This window comes from Culex quinquefasciatus, chromosome 3 (genome assembly GCF_015732765.1).
Source record: "Culex quinquefasciatus strain JHB chromosome 3, VPISU_Cqui_1.0_pri_paternal, whole genome shotgun sequence".
NCBI lineage: Eukaryota > Metazoa > Arthropoda > Insecta > Diptera > Culicidae > Culex > Culex quinquefasciatus.
In genome coordinates this window covers 178,434,828-178,458,186 of record NC_051863.1, presented here as the reverse complement: position 1 = coordinate 178,458,186, position 23,359 = coordinate 178,434,828, and the positions used below count along the sequence as shown (strand labels likewise).

The 23,359-nt window shown below is 37.3% G+C and overlaps 2 protein-coding genes and 2 long non-coding RNA genes across 4 annotated transcripts; 1 reads left to right on the top strand and 3 right to left on the bottom strand.

The window, feature by feature from the left end:
- Positions 1-7,405: 7,405 nt before the first annotated feature.
- On the top strand, positions 7,406-10,806 carry LOC119770559. The gene is made up of 4 exons (XM_038265663.1): positions 7,406-7,431; positions 7,501-7,595; positions 9,117-9,924; positions 9,986-10,806. The coding sequence occupies exons 2-4, from the start codon at positions 7,552-7,554 to the stop codon at positions 10,232-10,234; spliced, it is 1,101 nt and encodes a 366-aa protein (XP_038121591.1). The 5' UTR covers positions 7,406-7,431; positions 7,501-7,551; the 3' UTR covers positions 10,235-10,806.
- Positions 7,919-8,463, bottom strand: LOC119770560. Its single transcript, XR_005278891.1, has 2 exons — positions 8,166-8,463; positions 7,919-8,110 (listed from the first exon to the last, which is right to left on the bottom strand). It is a non-coding gene; the product is annotated as an uncharacterized LOC119770560 (long non-coding RNA).
- A 7,000-nt stretch (positions 10,807-17,806) lies between the features above and the next one.
- On the bottom strand, positions 17,807-19,879 carry LOC6043965 (pre-mRNA-processing factor 19). The gene is given in 5 exon segments (XM_001861508.2): positions 17,807-18,109; positions 18,174-18,606; positions 18,609-19,376; positions 19,438-19,587; positions 19,721-19,879. Coding segments are annotated over 5 exon segments (1,515 nt in total). The 5' UTR covers positions 19,740-19,879; the 3' UTR covers positions 17,807-17,964.
- A 1,106-nt stretch (positions 19,880-20,985) lies between these two features.
- On the bottom strand, positions 20,986-21,533 carry LOC119769999. Its single transcript, XR_005278615.1, has 2 exons — positions 21,221-21,533; positions 20,986-21,163 (listed from the first exon to the last, which is right to left on the bottom strand). It is a non-coding gene; the product is annotated as an uncharacterized LOC119769999 (long non-coding RNA).
- Between the last annotated feature and the right edge of the window lie 1,826 nt (positions 21,534-23,359).

Sequence of the window (23,359 nt, the reverse complement as noted above, 5' to 3'; positions counted from 1 at the left end):
ACTGTTTGTAAACATTTCAACGATTTCAACTGTCAAAATGAGCATTCGAAAATTCCGTAACCTGTCTTCAAATTACTCAGGAGTAAAATTGAGTAACTTTGAGTAAGATTGAGTAACATTGAGAAATTGAGTCACTCAGTTACCCTGTTTGAAAAATGTCGCACGTCGTACGAGTTGTCGCACGGTTTTGATTTTACCGTTTCGATATCGATTGGTCGAAAGGACGACAAGCGTGCGACAAACACTCGACAAGCCCGACATTGTTTCTCCTATCGATCTTCCTTCAATTTGACGTCACGATTTTCGTCGACGCAAGCAGTTTGACAGTTCTTTTCAGTTGGTCTTGTTTTAACTTGATTGCAACCGGATTGAGCCAGTTTTCGTTGCTGTTGAGCTTCGCAAGGATTTTGGCCGGTTGGTAGGTGAGTTGTGTTATTTTTCTGCCGGAAAGATTCAGCCGAAGTGGGCGAGCGGCCAAATCATAGTGTCATGTGTTCCAGGTTTCCTGATTTCGGTCATCGTGGTGGTAGAGGCGAAGGAGAATGGGAAATAGAGATAACCCGGCGGCCATGCCGGAAGGCGGGAGGAACCGGTCTGCGGTCAAGTAAACGGATGTTTTACTTTCCGCGGGAGGTTGCGCAGTATTCCCAAAGGAGAAGAAGGATGAAATACCAAGTTCCGCCCAAGGGAACATAAAGAGAGAAACGGAACTTCCAATTCCTAGGGAGTTGTTCACTGTTCTGGATGAATGAAAAGGAGGAGGAGGGCGGCAGAAGTTGTTATCAATGGAACTGGTGAGTCATGTTTTTGAAGTAATAAAAAAATCAAACAATCAGAAATTTAAAAAAAAAATAGAATTCAAAAAAAAATATAATTAAAAAAAACTAAAATTTTCTAAATTTATATTTTTTTTATTTTTAAAATTCTAAGATTTAAAAAAAATTTAAAGTTTATAATATTTGAAAACAAAATAAAATTTCTTACATGTTTCACACGTTTTAAAATTTTAAAAACTTTTAATGATTTCAAAATGTCTGTTTTTCTTTAAAATTTTGAATTATAAGGTAAATAAATTGTAAAATTATAAAATTAAAAATTATAAAATTATAAAATTATAAAATTATAAAATTATAAAATTATAAAATTATAAAATTATAAAATTATAAAATTATAGAATTATAAAATTATAAAATTATAAAATTATAAAATTATAAAATTATAAAATTATAAAATTATAAAATTATAAAATTATAAAATTATAAAATTATAAAATTATAAAATTATAAAATTATAAAATTATAAAATTATAAAATTATAAAATTATAAAATTATAAAATTCTAAAATTATAAAATTATAAAATTATAAAATTATAAAATTATAAAATTATAAAATTATAAAATTATAAAATTATAAAATTATAAAATTATAAAATTATAAAATTATAAAATTATAAAATTATAAAATTATAAAATTATAAAATTATAAAATTATAAAATTATAAAATTATTAAATTTTAAAATTATAAAATTATAAAATTATAAAAATATTAGAATTTTAGAATTTTAAAATTGTAAAATATTTGGATTCTACAAATCAAAAAATTAAAAAATTAAACCATCCACATTAACAACCCCCGGGTCTTTTGTGGTCTCTTTTGCAAGTTTCTGCTCGAATCATAAACACTAAAACTTAAATTGTATTATTCTTAAATTCTTGATATTTTCAAAAAAAATTTTTTTGATTATTTAGATATTTTAAATTTTTACGATTCTAACATTCGAACATTCCAAAATTATTTAAAAACTTTAATGTTCATTGCTTATTTAAAGCAAGGACTGCAGAATCCCAAGAAACACACGCTTTAAATTAAAAAAAAAAAAAAACAAAATTCTCCATACAAATTGTTGATAAAAAATCAGCATCAACGATTTTTAAACTGAAATTTAAAATGTTCGAAATTTTTTGTTGTGTTAAACATTTTTTTGTCTTTTTACCTATAAATTAACAATTGAAAATTGGCTACATTTTTTAAATTTTACATTGAAAGTTAAATTTTATATTTCTAGTTATGTTTTGGATGATTTAGCCGAATGAAGTAATCTTTTTTCAGGTAACCAAAAATATTCCAATCGAATCCTGATGCTGACAACCCAGCGTTTCCGTGTTGTCCCACGGATCGAAAGATGTAACGATCGCACCGGAAGTGCGTAAACCGACGTTGACCCGTACTCCGGTGGCCATCAATCCGTGGGAAATAAACGAAAGAGCCGCTTCAGTGCCGTATCTACACGCTGGCGTTGGTTCGAAAAGATGGCTGACAAAATCCGGCCAAGATGCCGAAGCGACGAGATGAGCTTAAAGGCCAACCGGAAGACAACGCCAAAAACCATGTGAAGATCGCAACTTTGATTAATTTACAGAATAAATACATCTAAAAACTATTTAAAAATAAAAAAAAATGTTTATTTTTACTGCAACATAACCTAAAAAGCCGAAAAAACAGCACACGACAAAGGCACGACAACCTAAATAACAAAACCGTGCGACGTCGGTCGAATGTCGTACGACAATGTCGAACAATTTCGATGATCGATCGCACGACAAATACGACATTTTGGTGCAAAAACGTATGACATTCGTGCGAATGTCGCACGACATTGTCGTGCAACGTCGTACGGTTGCACGGACGACAAACGACGGACGTCCGACGGACTTTTCAGTCAGGGTACTCACTGTCCTACCCCTTGTGGTGGGCTCTTCACACATACTTATGCACATTCTCTATCCGATGCTTTGTTTATGGTGGGCTCTTCACACATACTAATGCGTGGGCTCTTCGAGGTTTTGGTGACTGTCAAACGTTCTAGACATTTACAGTGGTGCCAGGGGGCTGGTCAAGGCCCGTTCTTACACTGAAAATTGCGAATTGCGAATATTTAAAATCATTATGAAACAGACTTAACTGAAGTAACTTTTGCTCATTTTTGGTGGTGAGGTAGCTTATTAGGAGTACTTTCAGAATGTGAAATAACCCAGAAAGTGTCAAAATGTACATGATGCCTTTTGAAATGTTACCGTCGATATGTTGTTACACTGAAAACCCAACCATGGTAGTTGCTACCATATTGTAGGGTTAAATTGAGAACACGCACCGACGTATTTTTGCTAAAAACATTCCGAGCTTGAATTAACTGATTAACGCAGTCAGTTTACTATGTCGAGAGCGGTATGGTAATTTCAACCCTCTAATATGGAAAGAATGATAATGAATTCGTAATTGCTACCATGCAATTTTGTGGAAGCATGGTACATTCTACCATTTTTGTGTTGCTTTCACCAAAAAGCCACAGTTATTTTAATAAGCAGCATTTTTAGCAAATGTTCTTAAAATTACCATGGTCGGGCTTTCATTGTACTACAAAAAAGTGTAATCGTAGTTGAACTGAAAAAATCGTATGAAAAAGTGCGAAAACGAACTCAGCAAAGTGCGATTTTCAGTTGTAATGTACACGCAAAACGGACATTAGGTATAAATTCCTAATTTTTAGTATTTTTTGAACTTATGTTCTAGCTTGTCAAATTATACCTAAAAATTAGTATTTTTTTCTTCCTAAAATTTAGGATTTTTTTAGAACACTGAAGTACTTCTTAAAAATTCCTAAATTTTAGTATTTTCTTAGTTCTAAAATTGCGATTCACGTTTTGACAAGTCAAAACAAAATAATTTCGTGGCTGTGAGTTGGTGTTCCGCAGTGCTGCTGAAAACTTAGGAACTTTGGCAAGGTAAGTTTTGTGCAGGAAGAAAAGTGGCTCTCCGGTTCTGCACGGAGAACGGAACCCGGAGCATCCTTGTTAGAGGAAGTGTGGCTCGCGTACTTGTGGAAGAGGATGAGGAGGAGGACGGAACCTTCAACTCCCGGCGGAATTAAAAAAGCCGCCACTTCCCTCTCGTGCTCTGGAGGACGGATCTCGGGACGGATATTTGCGGAAGAGCTGGAAAGGGGAAGTATAAACGGACCCCAACCGTGGAGATTGTGCGACCGTGGCGATTGTGTGAATGAAAAGTTGTATCGAGTTTGAGTTTGACGAACAAATTTTTATCTTTTTGTGATTTGGTTGGACGTTGCGGGTGTGTGTATGTATGCGTTTGTGAAAGTGTTCGTGTGTGTGTGTGTGTGTGTGTGTGTGTGTGTGTGTGTGTGTGTGTGTGTGTGTGTGCTCGTGTGTGTATGAGAGACTGAAAGTGAATGGGTGGGGGTAGACGAAGAGAAAGAGAGAAAGAAAGAGAAAGTGGGAGAGAGAAGAGGAGAGGGAGAGAAAAAGTGGGAGAGAAGAGGGAATGAAAGAGAGCGAAAATGGGAAAGGGAGAGAGAAAGTAGAAAAGGGAGAGAAAGGGGGAGTTTGTGAGAGAAGGCTGGAGGGGAAGAGCGAAAGAAAATGTGGGAAAGAGATAGGGTGAGGGTAGAGGAGAGAGATAGAAAGTAAGAGAGAGAGAAAGTGGGAGTGAGAGGGGCAAAGATGAAGAAAGAGAGAGATAAGAGATATAGTTGAGAGAGAGTAGGAGATGGAGAGATAGTAGGAGAGGGAGAGATAGTAGGAGAGGGAGAGATAGTAGGAGAGGGAGAGAGATAGTAGGAGAAGGAGAGAGAGTAGGAGAGGCAGAGAGAAGGTGGGAAAGAGAGAGGTGAGAAAATATGGGAGAGAAAGAAAGGGAGAGAGGGTAGGAGAGAAAGAGAAAAAGTTGAATTGAGAGGAAGGGAAGAGAGAGATAGCAGGGAACAGGAAGAGCGAGAAAATAGAAAGAGAGGGGAGAGAGAAAATCTTAAAAATCTCTAATTCCAAACATTTTAAAACTCAAAAATCTTATATTCTACAATTCCAAATATTTAAAGATTAAAATGTTGAAGTTGTAAAAATATTAAAATATTAAAATAATAAAAGATATTTAAAAAAAATAAATATTGAAATATTAAAGATATATTATATAATATTATACAAAATTATAATGTTAAAATATTCAAATCATTAAATATTTATTTTAGGTACGTACATCTATGCAAAAGTTGTGTTTTATGTAAATAAAAATAAAAATATCATTTAAAATTTTGTTTTCTTCGGCCTGCATAACTCTTGGAATATACCTAATTTAAAAATTAAAATATTGAAATATCAAAATATTAAAATATTAAAATATTGAAATATTAAAATATTAAAATATTGAAATATTAAAATATTAAAATATTAAAATATTAAAATATTAAAATATTAAAATATTAAAATATTAAAATATTAAAATATTAAAATATTAAAATATTAAAATATTAAAATATTAAAATATTAAAATATTAAAATATTAAAATATTAAAATATTAAAATATTAAAATATTAAAATATTAAAATATTAAAATAATAAAATATTAAAATATTAAAATATTAAAATATTAAAATATTAAAATATTAAAATATTAAAATATTAAAATATTAAAATATTAAAATATTAAAATATTAAAATATTAAAATATTTAACTATTGAAATATTAAAATACTGAAATATTTAACTATTAAGAAATTAAATCATAAAAAAACCAAAATATTTATAAAAAGATAAATTTAATATTAAAAATATAGATGCATTAAAAAATAAAATAAAATTTAAATTTGAATATTCATTTTAGGTGAGAACATTTATGAAATAGTTGTGTTTGATATAAATAAAAATATTAATATCATATAAACCATTGTTTTCTTCTGCCTGCATATCTCTTGGATAATACCTAATTAGATCTTTGATTATTCTTAAGTATAAGTAATTTTCGATCCCTCACGTTTATAGAAAATACCTCAAATTTAGGTATTTATGCCTAGAAATAAGGAATAAATGGTCCGCCATCTTTGATTATACCTGATTATCAGTAATTTTGGATCCCTCACTTTTCCAGAAAATACCTCAAATTTAGGTATTTATACCTAGAAATAAGGAATAATCATGGTCCGCCATCTTGGATTCTACCTAAATATTAGTAATTTTGGATCCCTCACTTTTCCAGAAAATACCTCAAATTTAGGTATTTATACCTAGAAATAAGGAATAATAATGGTCCGCCATCTTGGATTATACCTGAAAATCAGTAATTTTGGATCCCTCACTTTTCCAGAAAATACCTCAAATTTAGGTATTTATACCTAGAAATAAGGAATAATAATGGTCCGCCATCTTGGATTATACCTAAATATCAGTAATTTTGGATCCCTCACTTTCCCAGAAAATACCTCAAATTTAGGTATATATACCTAGAAATAAGGAATAACCATGGTCCGCCATCTTGGATTATACCTAAATATTAGTAATTTTGGATCCCTCACTTTTTCTGAAAATACCTCAAATTTAGGTATTTATTCCTAAAAATTAGGAATAATAATGGTCCGCCATCTTGGATTATACCTGAAAATCAGTAATTTTGGATCCCTCACTTTTCCAGAAAATACCTCAAATTTAGAAATTAGGAATAATAATGGTCCGCTATCTTGGATTTTACCTAAATATCAGTAATTTTGGATCCCTCACTTTTCCAGAAAATAACTCAAATTTAGGTATTTATACCTAGAAATAAGGAATAATAATGGTCCGCCATCTTGGATTATACCTAAATATCAGTAATTTTGGATCCCTCACTTTCCCAGAAAATACCTCAAAGTTAGGTATGTATACCTAGAAATAAGGAATAACCATGGTCCGCCATCTTGGATTATACCTAAATATAAGTAATTTTGGTCCCCTCACTTTTCCAGAAAATACCTAAAATTAAGGTATTTTGGTTCTACAATTATACCTAAAATATAGGAATTCTCGTACTAAAACGCTATTAGTAATTTTATTACTAATAGCCGATTAGTAATAAAATAACTTATTGCAGTCAGGTTCGATTATACCTAAAAATTAGGAATTTATACCTAATGTCCGTTTTGCGTGTATGTAATGTACACTCTAACTGAAAATCACGCTTTGTTGAGTTCGTTTCAGTACTTTTTCATACGGTTTTTTCAGTTCAACTACGGTTACACTTTTTTGTGTAATTTTTTTGTCTAATTTATACCAGTCCTAGTAAGCGTGCTGAAGAAGGTCAACAACATCAACAGGAGCAGACTTTCGTGAGCGTGTACTTGTGTTGAGGTTCATTTACTGTTCAAATTGAATTCATCATCCCGGTACGAAAATCGAACTCACGACCTCTGGATTGGAAACCCAGCACGCCGCTAGTCGAAACTCATCCCTTACCGGTCAGTACTCCCAGTGAGCATATTTACTCCTTTAAGGGATCTGACTTTGTCGAGCCAGACAGGAATCGAACCCATCACCTTCCGCTTACAAGGCGAAACCCGTAACCTCACGGCCACGGAAGCTCGGAATTATTTTGTTATATTCAATTTCGGTAAGAATTTCTGTGTTGCCCATTGATTTATTGTGAAATTATACCAACATTTTAACAATCGAATACCAGGAATTTACGAATCGGTTGTATTGCAACGGATTTGTCCGATAATTCACCAAGATGAAACCTTTAAAGCGCAAGCAAGCCGGAAGTGACGCGGCAACGCCCAAAGCACGGTTACGACACGACTGTCATCCACATACAAAGCGACCCTGACTGACGGACCGGGCCGACAACGGCCCGAAAACCGCCGGACGGCTCGACAAAACGGCCCGAATTCCGTCGGTTTGTCCGACGGAATTCGGGCCCTTTTCGTGCGTATATGCAACACTTTGTCCGACGATCGTCGAAATCGACGTTTGAGGAAGTCGACGTTGACGGGCCGTCGTCGGGCCGTTTTCGGGCGACTTTGTTATTTAGATTGTCCTGCCATTGTCGGGTGCTCTCGTTTCGGATTTTTGGGTAAATTTGATGCAAATAAAAGAGATTTCGTTAGAAAACATGTACTTTTATTAATTTTGTTAAATAATTGTCAAAATGATGTTCACACTTAGTTTTGGACAATCCCAAAAAAATTCTGCAGTAGTGTCATTTACGTTTCTTGGATCTCAGGTTCCACGTCCTTAGTTTGTTATTTGTGCCCGTTGTTGGTTTCATGTGGCAGAGCCAGCATTTTTATCTGAAATAAAGGATTATTTTACTTAAGTGTCATGGGAAGCATAATCTAAATGTACCTCTTTCTTTTATCCGTCTACTGGTCCCGTCATGCTCCTGAATCTGGTACATAATATACACTGAATAGTTTTTTAATTGTGAAAAAGTACAATTAACACATTTTCTTACTGAATGGAGGAAGAAAAACTTGGAAACTAAGGAAAACGTCATTATTATTTTATCAACGCCTGCCAAGATTTTTTCACGCACTAAATGTCGCCTTTCTGACATTCGATCAAAACGCACGACAAACGCTCGAAAATGGCAGGACTCAATCGACTTCGAGCAGATAACGCTTCAAATCGCACGACCGCGGGACTTCAGTCTATCAGGGGAGTGAAGTCAAAATCGAACCAAGATCGAACCAAGTTTTTAGCGAGAGGCATTTGAAAAGGTCGTATGCACATCGGACATAAATTACATAAATAAAAACTTTTTTTCGTTTTTTTTCTTAAGAAAGATTTATGTTTAATTTCAAATTTGAACTAAGGGAACAGCATATGATTCCATCGAGAACCTACTGTTGGCATATCAGCACTTTGGTGTTCAGTTACAGCTAGTTTAAAACATTTTCGACAGAAATTTAGCTAGTATTCTGAATGCGTAATTCATTTTAATACAACGGACAGGAAATATCAAACAAATTTTATTTTGTTTCAAGGAAACTGAAGCTATTCATTTTTTAGTTCAGTTCAGTGTGTTGTGTTGTTTTTCTTGTTGTTTCCAAGTAGAACTTTGTTTATTGATCTAATAAATGTTAAATGTAAAAAAAATAACGTAATTCTGTTAATTTTCTCGCATATATATGCAAAAAAAAAGTAAAAACAGAGGTAGAATCTAACAAAAAACATAATTTGAGAAAAAAAAATTATGTATTTATTTCATACGACCTTTTCAAAAACCATATGTAAACAATATTGACAGCACCTCTGGTAAGGACTTCAGGAAACTGCATGCGTGTCAGATCCCTGGCCCAAAGTCAAGCTGGCAAGGATGGATCAGCCACCTCCGCTTCCGACGGAGGTCTGGGAACTGATTTTCCAGAATCTCAACGGCTATTACTTGAAATTGGCTCGGCAGACGTGCTCGTCCTGGAACCGGATCATCCTCGGTTCAACGCGGCTCATGGGGAAATTCCTCCTGAGCCTCACCTCGGCGCACTTTGCCAACCATCGCAAACATGTCCGGGCTCTACTGGCTACCGGTGGCTACACACAGGCCGTTTTCCACATGTATGGCATCGGGAACCACAAGCCAAGGATCAACTGGCTCGTGCCACTCGGGTTGACGCTCCACACACTTTCGTTCGAAACGAGCGGAACTCAGCTGCTGCTGGCACAGATTCTGAAGGAAACGCCCAATTTGAAACGGCTCGACATTATTATGGACAATCGGAACACCATCGACGTTGTTCCCAACTTCCGGTTGGAGAAATTGGAGGAACTGAGCATTAGATGCTTCGAGCGCCCCGCCAAATTGATCCGCTTCTGCCGGCAGATTTGTTCTCGATTAACTGTTCTGAAGGTGTTTGGTTTGCCTTCAAGCGAGGGCTTTGAACCGGAAGTCATTGCGTTCGTGCTGGAGGTTCGCAAAACGCTACAAGAACTGGAAACTGGCCTTTCGTCCGCGATCGTTGATGCGTTGGAAGCGATGGACGATCTGCGCTTGACACGAGCAAATCTTATCGGAAGTTCACAGCATTGTCTACGATTGCTCAGGTCTCAGCCCAACCTGGTGCAGCTGGACATCTCGCGAGGCTTTGGTGATCTGGTTGTAGAGGTAATTCAGCATATTTAAAATGTCTCTGAACTGTTTTGTGAATTACCTTGTATTTTTACAGGACTTGGATGAAATTCTTACGCTTCTGCCACACCTAAAGACGCTGGCGGTCAGGTTCAAGGCTTACGCAAGCCAGCCATCGTTGTCTTGTCAGATTCCATCGATCATTGAAACTCTGTGCATCAAATATGGACATCTACACATGGGCTCCAAATTCCGACTGAACATTAACATACGCAACCGGCCAAAGTTGCGCCACCTAAGCCTTTCGAGCTGCAACATCTCGCGTCGCAATCTGCGCGCGATCTAGCCCAAGTCATCAGCTTAACGTTGAGCCGTTGCCATCTCAAGCGTTTATCGGAGCTGCTCCTGCTGACATCACTGCAGCAAATTGAGCTTAGCTCCGTCCGCTTTGGAGACCACACCGTGCCAGAATCCGTCGACCCGGTTCGTTCCCGAGTTCGCTCGCTGAAGGTGAAACAAGTGAATCGAGAAGTTTGTGTGGCCGCTGTTCAACTGTTCCAGGGCTTGGAACAGTTTGAAGCCGGCGACGGAGTGGACATCGACGAAGACGTCCTCGAGGAGCTGTCGGACAACTCGCGGCAACTTAAGCAGCTGCGACTCAGTGGGTGCAGCTTTGCTACCAACTGTCCCAGCGATACGCTGCACCTGTTTGATGCCCTGGAGACGTACTTCATTTTGTGCCCGGTTGATGCGTTTCAAGAACTTGAAGAGTCTTTGGAAGGTTTGTGCAGAGGTGTCGAGATTAGGCTGCAAGGGATGAGGGATAGGTATGTGAGTGTTGGGTTTTGATCGGAAGATTTGCAGAACATTAAATACTTTAAAATAAATTACTACGACTTAAATCTGATATTTAAATAAATTTCGAAAAGAAAAAAAAAATAATCCTGCACACTAGTAGATCTCCGCTTTTGTGTCGCTTCCTTATTCCCAGTCACGACTTTCTAGCAGGATTCTAGCAGAGTTCTTACAGAGCGGAATCTGCATGATTTCTGACTGATTTGAAAATAAGTCTATACCGTTCCCGTACTTTTCAGCATCAACTTTTTTCTCAGGCAAAACTTTTGCAAAGAGAGAGCCAGAAGTTCGCATTTGCATGGAAATGGTGAAAAAACAGTTGCTTTTCTCCATACATTTTGACGATTTTTCCCATACAAATTTAAAGCGATTAGAGGGAGTAGTACCCGTGGTCAGAATGCGCTCAAACTTGGAATTTAGCCTAGAGATGGGTCAAACTATGATTTCAGTGGTTAGCCCCAAAAAGACCGGATTTGGACCACCCTACTGTATATTCCAGGGTTGTTACGGACGGCGCGGATCGCGCGGATGGCGCGTTTCGCGCGGATAGCGCGGATTTGCTGACTAATTTTGCTCTGGCGCGGATTTCGCGCGGATGGCAATTTGATAAATAAATAGATAAAAAGATAGAATTTCTTTCAAGTTATTTAGAAAAATATTATTAAGAATTACGAGAATTTGTTTTTTTTTTTTTTCATTGAGAGCAATTTCAATTTCTTATCAATAGATTTTTTTCTGAAAATGTTGTTTGTATTTTCCTAATACGAACCTTCGAAAAATTAAGATGAAGATTATGTAGAGATTATGTAATAAATGTATGGTTGAGAATTTCTTAAATAAAATCATTTCTTAATATATCCGGCTCTGAATATGTAATTTCTTTTGAGTTTTAAGTAATGTTTTTTTTAACCTTATTTATTTTTAATTTTATAGTGGATATATTCAATTTACCTTTGAATTTTAGATGGGATTTACCCGTAGAAATATTTATCTAAATTTAAACATTCTTGGCGAACAGTAAAAAGATCAGAACATTCAAAAAATAATGCTCAACCATTCCAATCAAGGGGTAGGACAGTGAGTAACTGAGTGACTCAATTTCTCAATGTTACTCAATCTTACTCAAAGTTACTCAATTTTACTCCTGAGTAATTTGAAGACAGGTTACGGAATTTTCGAATGCTCATTTTGACAGTTGAAATCGTTGAAATGTTTACAAACAGTAAGGCTCAGAAAAGATAAGGAAATTGGTTGATTTTGGTTGCAGTTTTTTTGTGCTAAATATAATAATTGCACTAGGCTGGGATTGCGACATGCGTCCAAAGACGACAAAATTGCTGATCTATAAAAAAAACTGCCAGGTTCCATGATATGGTAGATCTGTTAGATGCACAGAAGGAAAACCTGGAACTTGCGATGTGCGGGTGGCGGCTTATCAGAAGACATGCACCGTTCCCGTCCCCCTTCAACAACAGAAGTTTCCTGCTAAAGAACACCTCGTACGGTTCTTGTGTGGATGAGATGGCCTTTAATCTGCTCCAGCTCAATATCCCAAAAAATATTCTCCCCAAATTCCGGGAGGTTTTCAGGCCGCTTGTGTTTATTTTCTACAGCAAACGAAAAAAATCAAGCCAGATTTCAGTGACTGGAACCTGCTTGGATGAAATGAACTGTTTTTTTCTAGATTCGCGAGGTATTCTGAATTAGAACAGCGGGTGGGACAAGACTCCAGCGAGATTGAAGGAGGGACTCAACGGGGTACGGAGAATAGAGTAATGCAATAAATGATAAACAAAACTAGACCAATTATATTTTGACTAAATTTTCTCAGACCAATACAACAAAAGGCATGCCCTAAAACATACAGCTCTTGCTCGAAATTTGATTGTTTGGTTTTGGCGTGATGCATTTTCAAGGATTGGAAACCCAGTTCCGGATGGACTTGCTGATGATCGACGAAATCGCACCTTCGTCCTCGGCGTCCTAAGATGTCAATTTCCGCCGCAAATCTTTGTCCCTAAAGAGAAACTTCCCTGTCCCCCAACATCTTTCAGGGCCGCAATCATGGGGCTATGTTGAGTGTTTCCGTCTTGCTAATAATCTCAAACTGCATGTTGAGTTCAATTTTGGAACCATTTGATCTTTTGTTCTTAGAGCACCTCTTCCTTCGGAACCTTTTTGTTGTTGTGGTGATCTGACTGGGCGGGAAGCTTTTAAAGTCGCGGTCATTCTAAACTCACAAACTCAAGCCGACTTTAGCATCACGTACTGGCCACCACTTGGGCCCGACTTCAACTTCCTGAACCCTTGTATCCGCCGCCAGCCTATTTCCAATCCTGGTCGTTTTCGTCGGAACATGGCTCGGTGCAACACTCCAAGGTGCTTGCTCACGGGCGGTCAAATATTTGATCCTACGCACTGACCCCCAAGGGGAAATAGAAAGGGAAAAAGGATGAAGATTTTTCATGGACCAATTTTACACAAAATTGAAAACTTTGGGCCGCCGAAACACGTTTTCTGCTCTTTATGTTTTTGACAATCATGCTCGGTGACAAATGTCGATCCAAACGTCAGTGTCAAAGCGGGTTACGTCGTTCGTGAAAAACTGAACAATTTTGAGTAACGAGAGTGGCTCAATCTGACTCAAAATTTTTCAAAATGTCTCAAAATTACTCACTGTCCTACCCCTTGGCCCACCATCAACAAAGCTTTGGTTGAATTAGTATTGGTGTTTTCTGATTGTTAACATCAAAATAGGGAAATGGCGAACACGAAAGAGGTTAACCAAAAATAATATTTGGTGTAAATTTATTATAAAATTCACGCGAGTGGCCTTTTTATCTTGGGCAAATTTCCGGGCATATAATGTGTGTATGAGGCCGGAGTCGAAGGAGCTCTTGAATCGGATGGCGGGATGAGCAACCGGAGAAGCAGGAGTAGTTTTAACCAATTTAGAGGAAAAATCCGAATCAACCGGGAAAATCTGGGACTTGGGAACAAAAATTTCTTGGAATCGACTCGGTTGGAACATTCTTTAAAGAGTCCTGGACATGCAGCAAGTGTTACATGAGAAAAAGTACATTTTTTAAGAAACGTCTGTGCACTTTGTTTATTTTTCAAAATCTGACAGTAGACACCTTCGTTTTCTTCTTTGTTTTCTTGATGTTCGTCATCGAATATTTTGGTTTCATAAACATGGCGGCAGTGACAGAGGGCTGGCCTTGACCGAACTTATGCACTAGGTTCCCGACGAACACGCACTGCCCTTACACCTACATCTCACCCTTGCTCTGAGTCAGTACGAGCAGCACGCTAGAACACGCTTTGAGTGTTCGTGCCAGGCATGCACACCTTCTTTTCCGGTTACGCATTTCAACTCGGCCGGGGGTGGTACATTACGTAGGGTTTGATGTAAGTATAAGCGCCTAACCATTTATAGTGTGCCTATCAACATTTATTTAAGCGAAAAATGTCTTATTTATAGTCTGAATTCAAAATCTAACTGTTATTTACTGTTATTTGAAATCTTTCCTAGTGTTGAGTCGTGTTTATATGTTGCTATTTAGTTTGTCGCGGTGTTTTGTTACAATGTTTGGTCCTAAGCATGTTATAAAAGTTTACCAAAAGCACAATAGTAATATTTGTGTTAATTCTTTAACCATTCCATAAATTGAGCAAGACCTCAAACCTCACTTGTTTGAAAAAAGGGTGAGGATTGAAAACAATAGACAGTAAAAGAGAATATATTTTATAAAAAAAATCAAGAATCAATAAAAAGAGAATGATGATTGTATTTTAAAGAATAAAAATGAGATGCTGGATATAGTAGATGTAAAATTAGACAATAGTTAATAGAGATAAAAAACATGCTTAGATTTTAGTAATGATAATTTATAGGACAGATAAAGAATTTTTCAAATAAATAGATACGCAATAAATTCAAGAAAGATTAAGCAAATAATAAATAGACTTGATAAGGAAAAAAACAAAGTTTGTTACAGCAGTATCAAATGGTAAAAAAGAGTGGAAAAGCTTTGAGAGATAAGAGAATCAAAAGTTAGTAAAATTAAAATCAAATGTTGGATATTAAATAGAAGAATCAGTGAAGAATTGGGAATCAGAAGAGCAAAATAAAAATAGGAGATAGGTGGTAGCTGAGAATGAAGAGAAGAGAAACCCCGTTGTGCGATGTTTCAGGTACATCCACAGCAGTTGACTCAACATACTGCGAATCAAAACAATACCGTCTACAATCACAAATTACTTCCCTTTCCCACATTGTTGCGCCCCTTTCTTTTAGCCGTCTCGACTCTGACCCGCGGTGGTCAAAGGTTTACGATCCGTTTCCACAGGCCACCAGCTAGGTCATCATGAAAACCAAGCCAACGTGGAGGTAAGAAAATAGGACACTCGCAAGGAACCAGAGCTATACTGTTCTGATCAAGATAATTCGGATGATCTAACAGAACTACGGATGTAGTTAGTTACGCACCTTCCAGGATGTTCCTTACGTGGACGTCAACCGAAGAGCACGCAACAAGGTCAGTGCCATTGCATGCTCTTAGGTATCAATCCTTGGCTTGCAACTCGAATCTGATGTTAAAAGTAAGAAAATAAAAACACTACGATTTTTTCCGTGATTCGGATTTGGACTATATTCAAACAATCAAAATTTTCTAAATTGAAAAATTGCATTGTTTCGAGATTTTTTAATTTTTTGAGTTTCTTATTAAAAAAATAGATTTATTTTTTATAGTTTTGTGGAATTCTTTTTCGTATTTTTAGAATTTTGAATTTGAAAAAAATTAAAAAAAAAATTCATTAATTTTAAGAACTTTTTAAATTAAGAATTATGTTGCAAATTTATTTAACTTTCAAAACTTTTAAGATTTTTTTAAAAAGTTTTAATTTTTGTAAGCGTTGGATAATCGAATCTGGACTATATTTAAATATTCAAAATTTCAACGCTTTAAAATTTCAGATTTGATTGTTTTTTCAATATAACTATTTTTTTTAGTATTTTTGAAGAAATTTTTAACTATTATTTTTGGATTCAATTTTTAAAAAAAAAATTGAAATATTTTTTTTAATTAGTTCCTCGTACTTTTTTTAAAACTTCTGAAGAATTTTTTTAGACTTTTTAAATCTTGGATTTTTTAAATTTATTTTTGGTTGAAAAATTTTGATTTAAGAAAATTTGTTTTAATCAAGGTTTTAATAGATTTTTTTAAATTTCGAGAACCTTTTTTTTATTTTAAAATTCAAGATTTGCTGGTTTGATTTTTTTTTATATCACAAAATTTTAAATTTTTCGCCTTTTAAATTTATATATTTTTTTTATTTTTTAGATTTATGATTTTTAAACTTTCTGGATTATTTATATTTTAAATTTATACATATTTAAGATTTTTTTACTTTTTTTAACCTATTGATTTTATTTTTTAAGGATTAAAATTTAAATTTCGAGAACCTTAAAAAAATAATTATTTTTTGAAACTCCTAATTTTTATATCTATATACAGCAATTCCATTTGAAAAGAGCCTAAACCAAAAAAAAAGTTCTCCGATCGGGCTCAAAATTTTTCTGGGGGTTCCTTGGCCAAAATAATTAGACCCGTATTTTTGTTTGGCCATTAGGGTGGCCTACATCGTGCTAGGGTGGTTCAAAAATGGCAATTTTCGTCATTTTCGCAAAACCACTTTTTCTAAAAATCATATCTCGCGCCATTTCATCCGATTTTAGCTGTCTTAGACGCAAAGAAAGGTGATGAGTTTGGCTATTTGGGAAAAATAGTAAAGTTCCAAAAATCTAGCTTAACTATTGAAAAGTCGTATGAAAACTTAAAATGGCGTTTTGACCGTGTCTGGACAAAGAGCCTATGTCTGAAAATATTTTTATCGGATTCCTCGAAAATTACACATAACATATCAAAAATTGGCGATGTCGAACCGTACGTTTCGAGATATGATTTTTGAAAAAAAAACTGCGTTTTTCGACGCGCCACGCGCAAAAACGGGAAAATGACGAAATCGGCAAAAAATCAACTTTTTCCACTAAAACTGCGATAACTTTAAAATTTCAGCGATGACCTATAGATGTTATGGTACCAAAAGTTGCGTCTCTCAATTACGAAAATTTTGGTACCCAGACATGTATAGGTCATCGCTGAAATTTTAAAGTTATCGCAGTTTTAGTGAAAAAGTTGATTTTTGCCGATTTCGTCATTTTCCGTTTTTGCGCGTCGTCGCGCATTTTCAAAAATCGTATCTCCAAAACGTACGGTTCGACATCGCCAATTTTGATATGTTATGTGAAATTTTCCGAGGAATCCGATAAAATATTTTCAGACATAGGCTCTTTGGTCCAGACACGGTCAAAACGCCATTTTAAGTTTTCATACGACTTTTCAATAGTTAAGCTAGATTTTACTTTTTCTTTGCGTCTATATTCTTTGAAAATTTCACTATGTTAAAAAAAAAAATACCTTTGGCCAAGGAACCCCCAGAAAAATTTTGAGCCCGATCGGAGAACTTTTTTTTTGGTTTAGGCTCTTTTCAAATGGAATTGCTGTATATATATTGAAAACGGGAGCGAATGACCCATAGGGTTAAAGTTTTCCTAATAAAATCAACAACAACATACAACAACAAGTTTTGTTTTTTTTTAGATTTTAAAAACAAATTTGATTTTTTTAAATGTTAGTTTCTATTTTTCTTTATTTTTGTTTTTGTAATGTTTTGAATTAAGATTTTCTTACTAAAAAAAGTAATTTTAAAAGTTTGTATGTTTTTGAAGTTTTTTTTTAAATATTTTATGAATTACTAATTTTTCGATAGATTGAAATCTTACTACATATAAAGAAATCGTGATCGCGAGTCGAGAGATTACGATCGAGTGTAATTATCACCACGCTCGACAATCTATAAATTATGTTCATGGAATGGAACCAACAAAAACTTGTTCATAAGAAAATCAAACAAAGTAGCAATAGATCAGCAAAACCAGTAATGTGAAGCAAATGCAAGGACTTTCTCTGAATTCCAATTAAAACCGTATTTTACATGTTTTATTCCTGCATCTATTGGGCACGAAGAAACGTCAATCAACCATCCATTTAGTGTAATTGTAGTCAAGTACTGCATTATATTAGCATTTTTCACCATCATTTCAGTATGTTGTAATTGTAATGTGTTATCCTAGAGAAAAAAAAAAACGAAAATCTACTCGATTCCGTACAGCTTCAGCGTACGGTCCATGCTCGTCGAGGCGAGATACTGGGCGTGCTTGCCGAACCGGACGCCGGTGGCCAGCGCCGTGTGGTCGTTGAACACCTTCAGCTCCTGCCACTGCTTGCAAAGGTAGACTCTGTTGAGAAAATAAATTGAAGGTTTGTTAAAAATGATTCGGTATGAAGTATTGAAGGTCTTACCTGATATCGGTTCCGGCGATCGCAAGGTAGGTTCCGCTCTGATCGAAGCACAGATCCTTCACCTCGTAGCCCTCGTCCAGGGTGATGGTTTTGAAGTTCTTCAGCTTGCGCAAATCCCACAGCTTGATGCAGGCGTCGTCGGCGGCCGTGGCCAGGTAGTAACCGTTCTCGGAGAAGGAAATGGCCGTGATGGGACCGGTGTGGCCGGGGAAATTCGCCACGTTGCTTTGCTCTTTCAGATCCCAGATTTTGACCTGCGAATCCTCCGTTCCGGTGCCGAAGATGAGTCCGTCCGGATGGAACTGTGCCGTTGTGAGGCCAATGTCGGCCGTGTCGGGGACTTTGGTGAGCAGGCGACCGGTGCGGATGTCCGAGAAGGCCCAGTGTTTGTCGGACGAGGTGGACAGGACGTAGTCGCCGGTTGGATGCAGGAAAGGCCCGTGACGGGTCCATCGTGGCATCGGAGCAGCAGCTGAGTCTGAGAAGTGCCCACGTTCCAGATGCGAATGCATGCGTCGGGTGAGGCCGTTATGACGGTGTCGTCCTCGGGGTGGAAAATGACCTTGGTGACCTTCTTGGTGTGTCCCTTCAGGATGGCAACGATCTGTTCGGTGTCCTTGTTGAAAACGGTCGCGTTTTTGTCGTTGCCTCCGGTGAGAATCTTGCTCTGGTCGGAATGATTGATGTCCAGTGCCAAAATGCCGGGCACACTGGCCGAGTGCAGACCCGGATGGGACGCCAGCGTTAAAAAGCCACGAATCTTCTCGGCGCTGACCAACTCTTCCGGCACGGTTCGTCCCTTCTTCTTGCGCTCCTGCGTCAGTACCGTGGCCTTGTCCTGCAGCTTCTGGATGACTTCCGCGCTCATGCCAGCCTGCTCGATCGGCTGCGTGGCCATTCCGCCGGCTTCGGACGCAATCGAGGGCTGTGGCATTGCCGATTGTATCGATGCCATTCCCGTTTGCGGCTTGAGTGTGGCCAACGCTTCACGCGCTGCGGCCACCTCCTTGTTGAGACGCGCAATCACACGACAAGCCGCATCGTGCTGGTACAGGGCGTGGGACAGTTCCTGGCGGGCCGTCTGCAGCTGCTGTCTCTGGGTAAAAGCGTGCAACATCAGTGCGTCCCACTCGTCCTGCATCATCTTCAGCGTGGCCGGAATGCTCGTCGCACTGGGTGGTTTAGGCCGCACAATCGGGGGAGCTGCAAGATAATCATCCCGTTTTAAACAATCTTCCAAAACAACCAAAACAAAAATACTAACTTTTAATTTCAATCAGCTCTTCCGCCTTCAGGTGTTCCCCGTTGATCGGATCGCACTCATTTTCCACGATGTACTTTTCAATCAGCCGCTTCTCGAAGATGGCCCCGGACCGGGGTGACACCACCGGGTGTTCCGGGACTTCGTTCGATACTGTGAAGAGGTAGAAGCGGTTGTTGTTAGTGATTTTGTCCCCGGGACGAAACGTAACCTCACTTTTCAAGGCGGCGTTTGTTTGGGTGGGTGAAATCGCGTTTAAATCGAATGGTATCAAGAAAGTACTTACTGCTACACACGAGGGACATTTTGTTCTGTTGATTTTATACTCGCTAGTCACTTGAGAATGCTTAAACTAACTGATTTTAGTGAACTTTTAGCGAACAGAATTCGGGAGACGTCCGCTTAAAACTTTTGCTTTGCTGAATTTTGACGCGAGCGAGTGTCAAATTCAGTGTTGCTAGAAAGGGTAGACAGGTTTGTATCAGGGTGACGATTTGTCTGCAGATACAAAAATATTTTCGAAAATTAGACGACATTCGAAAGTGTGGATCAACTATGGTCACTATGGTCCCCTAGGGGAGGTAGGCTATATCAAATTGTTTGCTCTACAGAATGGAACACCGGAGGGCCAGTTTCCTAAAACTGCCACTAGGTGCGCCTTTGTTGTACTCTAGATCCCCCTGGTGTCATTTCTGTAGAACTAGATTTAAAAACATAGATGTCTGGGTCAATCCTGGGCGTTCTTGTATCTCAAGGCTATTCAAAAAGTTGAACTCCGTTGTACGCACACACTCGCACTTCTCGGTATATTAGGGCATCTGCAGCGCTGGAGTGCAAATCAAATTTGCGCCCGGCTTATGAATACCGAGATCAAATTTGCCACCTTGAAAAAACTCCGTCATCCCCACTGCTATAGGGTAGCAAATTTGCTTTTTATCATTTTTTGCTCTCGTTTACCTTCAAAATCAAAATCAAGTGTTGATTTATGTCTAGAAATCGAGCTAGAAATGCTAAAAGTTTATTAAACTTTTTAATCCTATTGAAAATTTCAAAGAATTTCATTTTTCGAAAATGTCGAAAGTTAAACCACAGACAAACAGACGTGCAACTCTTTTTCAAACCATCGCCAACTAAAACCGTCATTTCAAATTCAAATCAGTCAAAAAATGGATGCCGTAGTACCGCAACAAGACACGAACGTCGTCGGTGGCGCCACCGTATCCCTTGGCCCTTTGACGTTTCAGTGCATCACCGTGTGTGTGTGCAATGTTTTCTTTATAGCCAACACGTGGGGGAGAAAATCCAATGTTGCATTGTTAATTTGATTTGGTTAACTGCGGTAGATTTTCTTGAAATAATTCGATATGGTAGAAGTGTGACTTTCGGTCGATGACATATTGACCAACGATCTGTTGTTTGGTAAAGAGACTTGGAGGAGGAGACAAAGACACGACACTGGAGTTCAAGGCAGTCCAGAGTAGATTAACTGAACATTTTGAAAACAAGATATGTAAAAGAATAAATCAGTTTAACACAATTTAATTGATGGACTTCCACTCCCCTTCACCTCTAGCAGCTGCATTGGTTTTTTCGTCCGACCGACATCAGTTAAACATGCTCATAATTTGGTGAAATCCGCCAGTATAAATGCTATTTCCTAGGTTGTTCCCCTTGAAGACCTTGAATCTGAAGCAGCCCATTCTCCTTGGCACCCTGGCTATTTTTTTCACTGTAACATAAACTAATGATATTGCCACTCCGCTAAAACTAAATCGGAACCTCCAACCTTTTTACATGCCCACACCCGGCACAGCCAGTTGGATTAGCTTGGAAGATAACAATCACGCAACCTGCGATCAGTTTTATTCATTCTTACGCGACTTGCCCATCACACCGGTTCTCATCTTATTTCCTAAACAAAACTGCAGGTCACGGGGCAGAACATGCTGCGGAATACTAGGTGGAATGTTATTATGATGGGAGTTTAGCAAGATTATTCAACTTTCCAGCCCATCTTTTGCGAATTTTCTGGGCATAGAATGAGAAAACAAAATCGATAGCAAACATAAACAAACACCTGTCAGTTTTCATTCGTACACGCTTAGAGGGAAAAATGGGTACACGCTTAATTTGGTTTATCGAAATGATGATGTTTTCGCAACAGGACTGCAGATAGCGCTAGTGTGCAGCCCAATTTCGAACTTTCTTTGGTAAACGATGGATTTTTTGATAAAATCAATGATGATTCACGTCTGTTTGTCTGTGCTTATAAGTCGGATTAAAAGTAAAAACTTTTAAATCAGTGAGCAATGAGATTTTCAAAAACTGTAACAGTAAAAGTTTTCATTTTCAAAACAAGAAAAAAATTTTAATGCAGCAAATTTTAACAACTTTTTAATTCAAAAGTAAGTTACTTTTGTCATTACCGTAATATTTTTTTGTGTGTTGATCTACGTAAATATGTTGTTTACATTACATTTGTTTGTTAAAATGAAAAAAAGACATGGTTTCTAAACGTGTTTTTTTACCGTTGTACACTCAACTCCCGATGGTTGGTCACTTTTTCGTTTGACACTTTTTTTAATTTGTACTCCGTTGGTTGATGAAAGTAAAACTAAAAAGAGACGAACTGTCACTTTTACACGGCGCTTACGAACACTTTCAAAACAAACGTTTGGTAGTGAGTGTGAACTCCGCGTACCAAACTAAAGTTTGAGTGTACATAAAAATTAACATAGGGCTTCAGGACCCATTTTGAGATATTATGGTTCACAACGATAAAGCTTATTTTTTTGTATACAATGACTCATTGTACGACCGCAAAGAATTTTAAATTGTATTTAAAATCAATTTAAAAAAAATATACCTTTTCGGCCCTTGTTAACAGAAAAGTTTCTTCTTGACAGCTTGTTCCAAGGGGACTATAGAGCTTTATGACGTTTCGCATACACACACTAGCGCACCATTTGATTTTGCTGGCCGGACAATATTTAACTTAAATCTTTATCGTATACGTACACGCAATACATGCGCACGTAGATAACTCTATAGTAGATCCATCGAAGAAATGGTTTTTAATCGTGTTTTCTACCGTTGTACATAAAAATTGGCATGGGGCTTGAGGACACTATAGACCCTACACTGAAATAAATATCATGATTGCTGCTATTAGTTTCGCATATAGTTTTTTGCAGAATGCCTTTGCATTTGACCGGTATATGCGTTGCACATGAACTGTGTGAGCACTGCATATAAATGGATAAGAAATTGAAATATGCTACTGCATATAAAATGTATGTTCTCGGCACATTAAAAGTATATGCAATGCTCACAGATTGAATGATTTGAGGATATGCACCCGCATATAGCATGTAAGATAAACACTCTTGATTTTTAATTAATTTTCAATTGTATTTTAATAGTTATGCATTTTATTACTATGGATTACTTCTCATGTTGAACAGAGGTTTTATTTTTCTTTCGCAATTATAAAAAAGTTTTGATCAAATTATTAACTTTTATTAGGCTACAATGGCAGGACTTCGAGTGCTTCGGCGGTTCCTTGAACAGAGCTGTTTGTTGCTTGGAGGAAATCGCTTCGAATGTGACCGATTCCGGGCGTAGAGTCTTCTCGAGCGGCTGCCTCGTTGCTCTTTGTTTCCGGCCGGTTGAGCCCGGTTTTCGGCACACCGTGCGTCCTTGACCTCATCGGCTGCTTAAAGTGGTCCTTCAGATCTTCAAACACTCGATCTTTTTCGAGTCAAGGTTGACCGGCAGCGGTGGATAGCCTGGAAGATTGTACTTGTCTGTACTAAAAGGAAAACACTTTTAGCATCGTTATCACCACAAAACACACTTCTCTTCTACAAACCTGGTTCGGAACCACTCCGACGATGCGGTTCACCACCCTCGGATGCAATCTGCA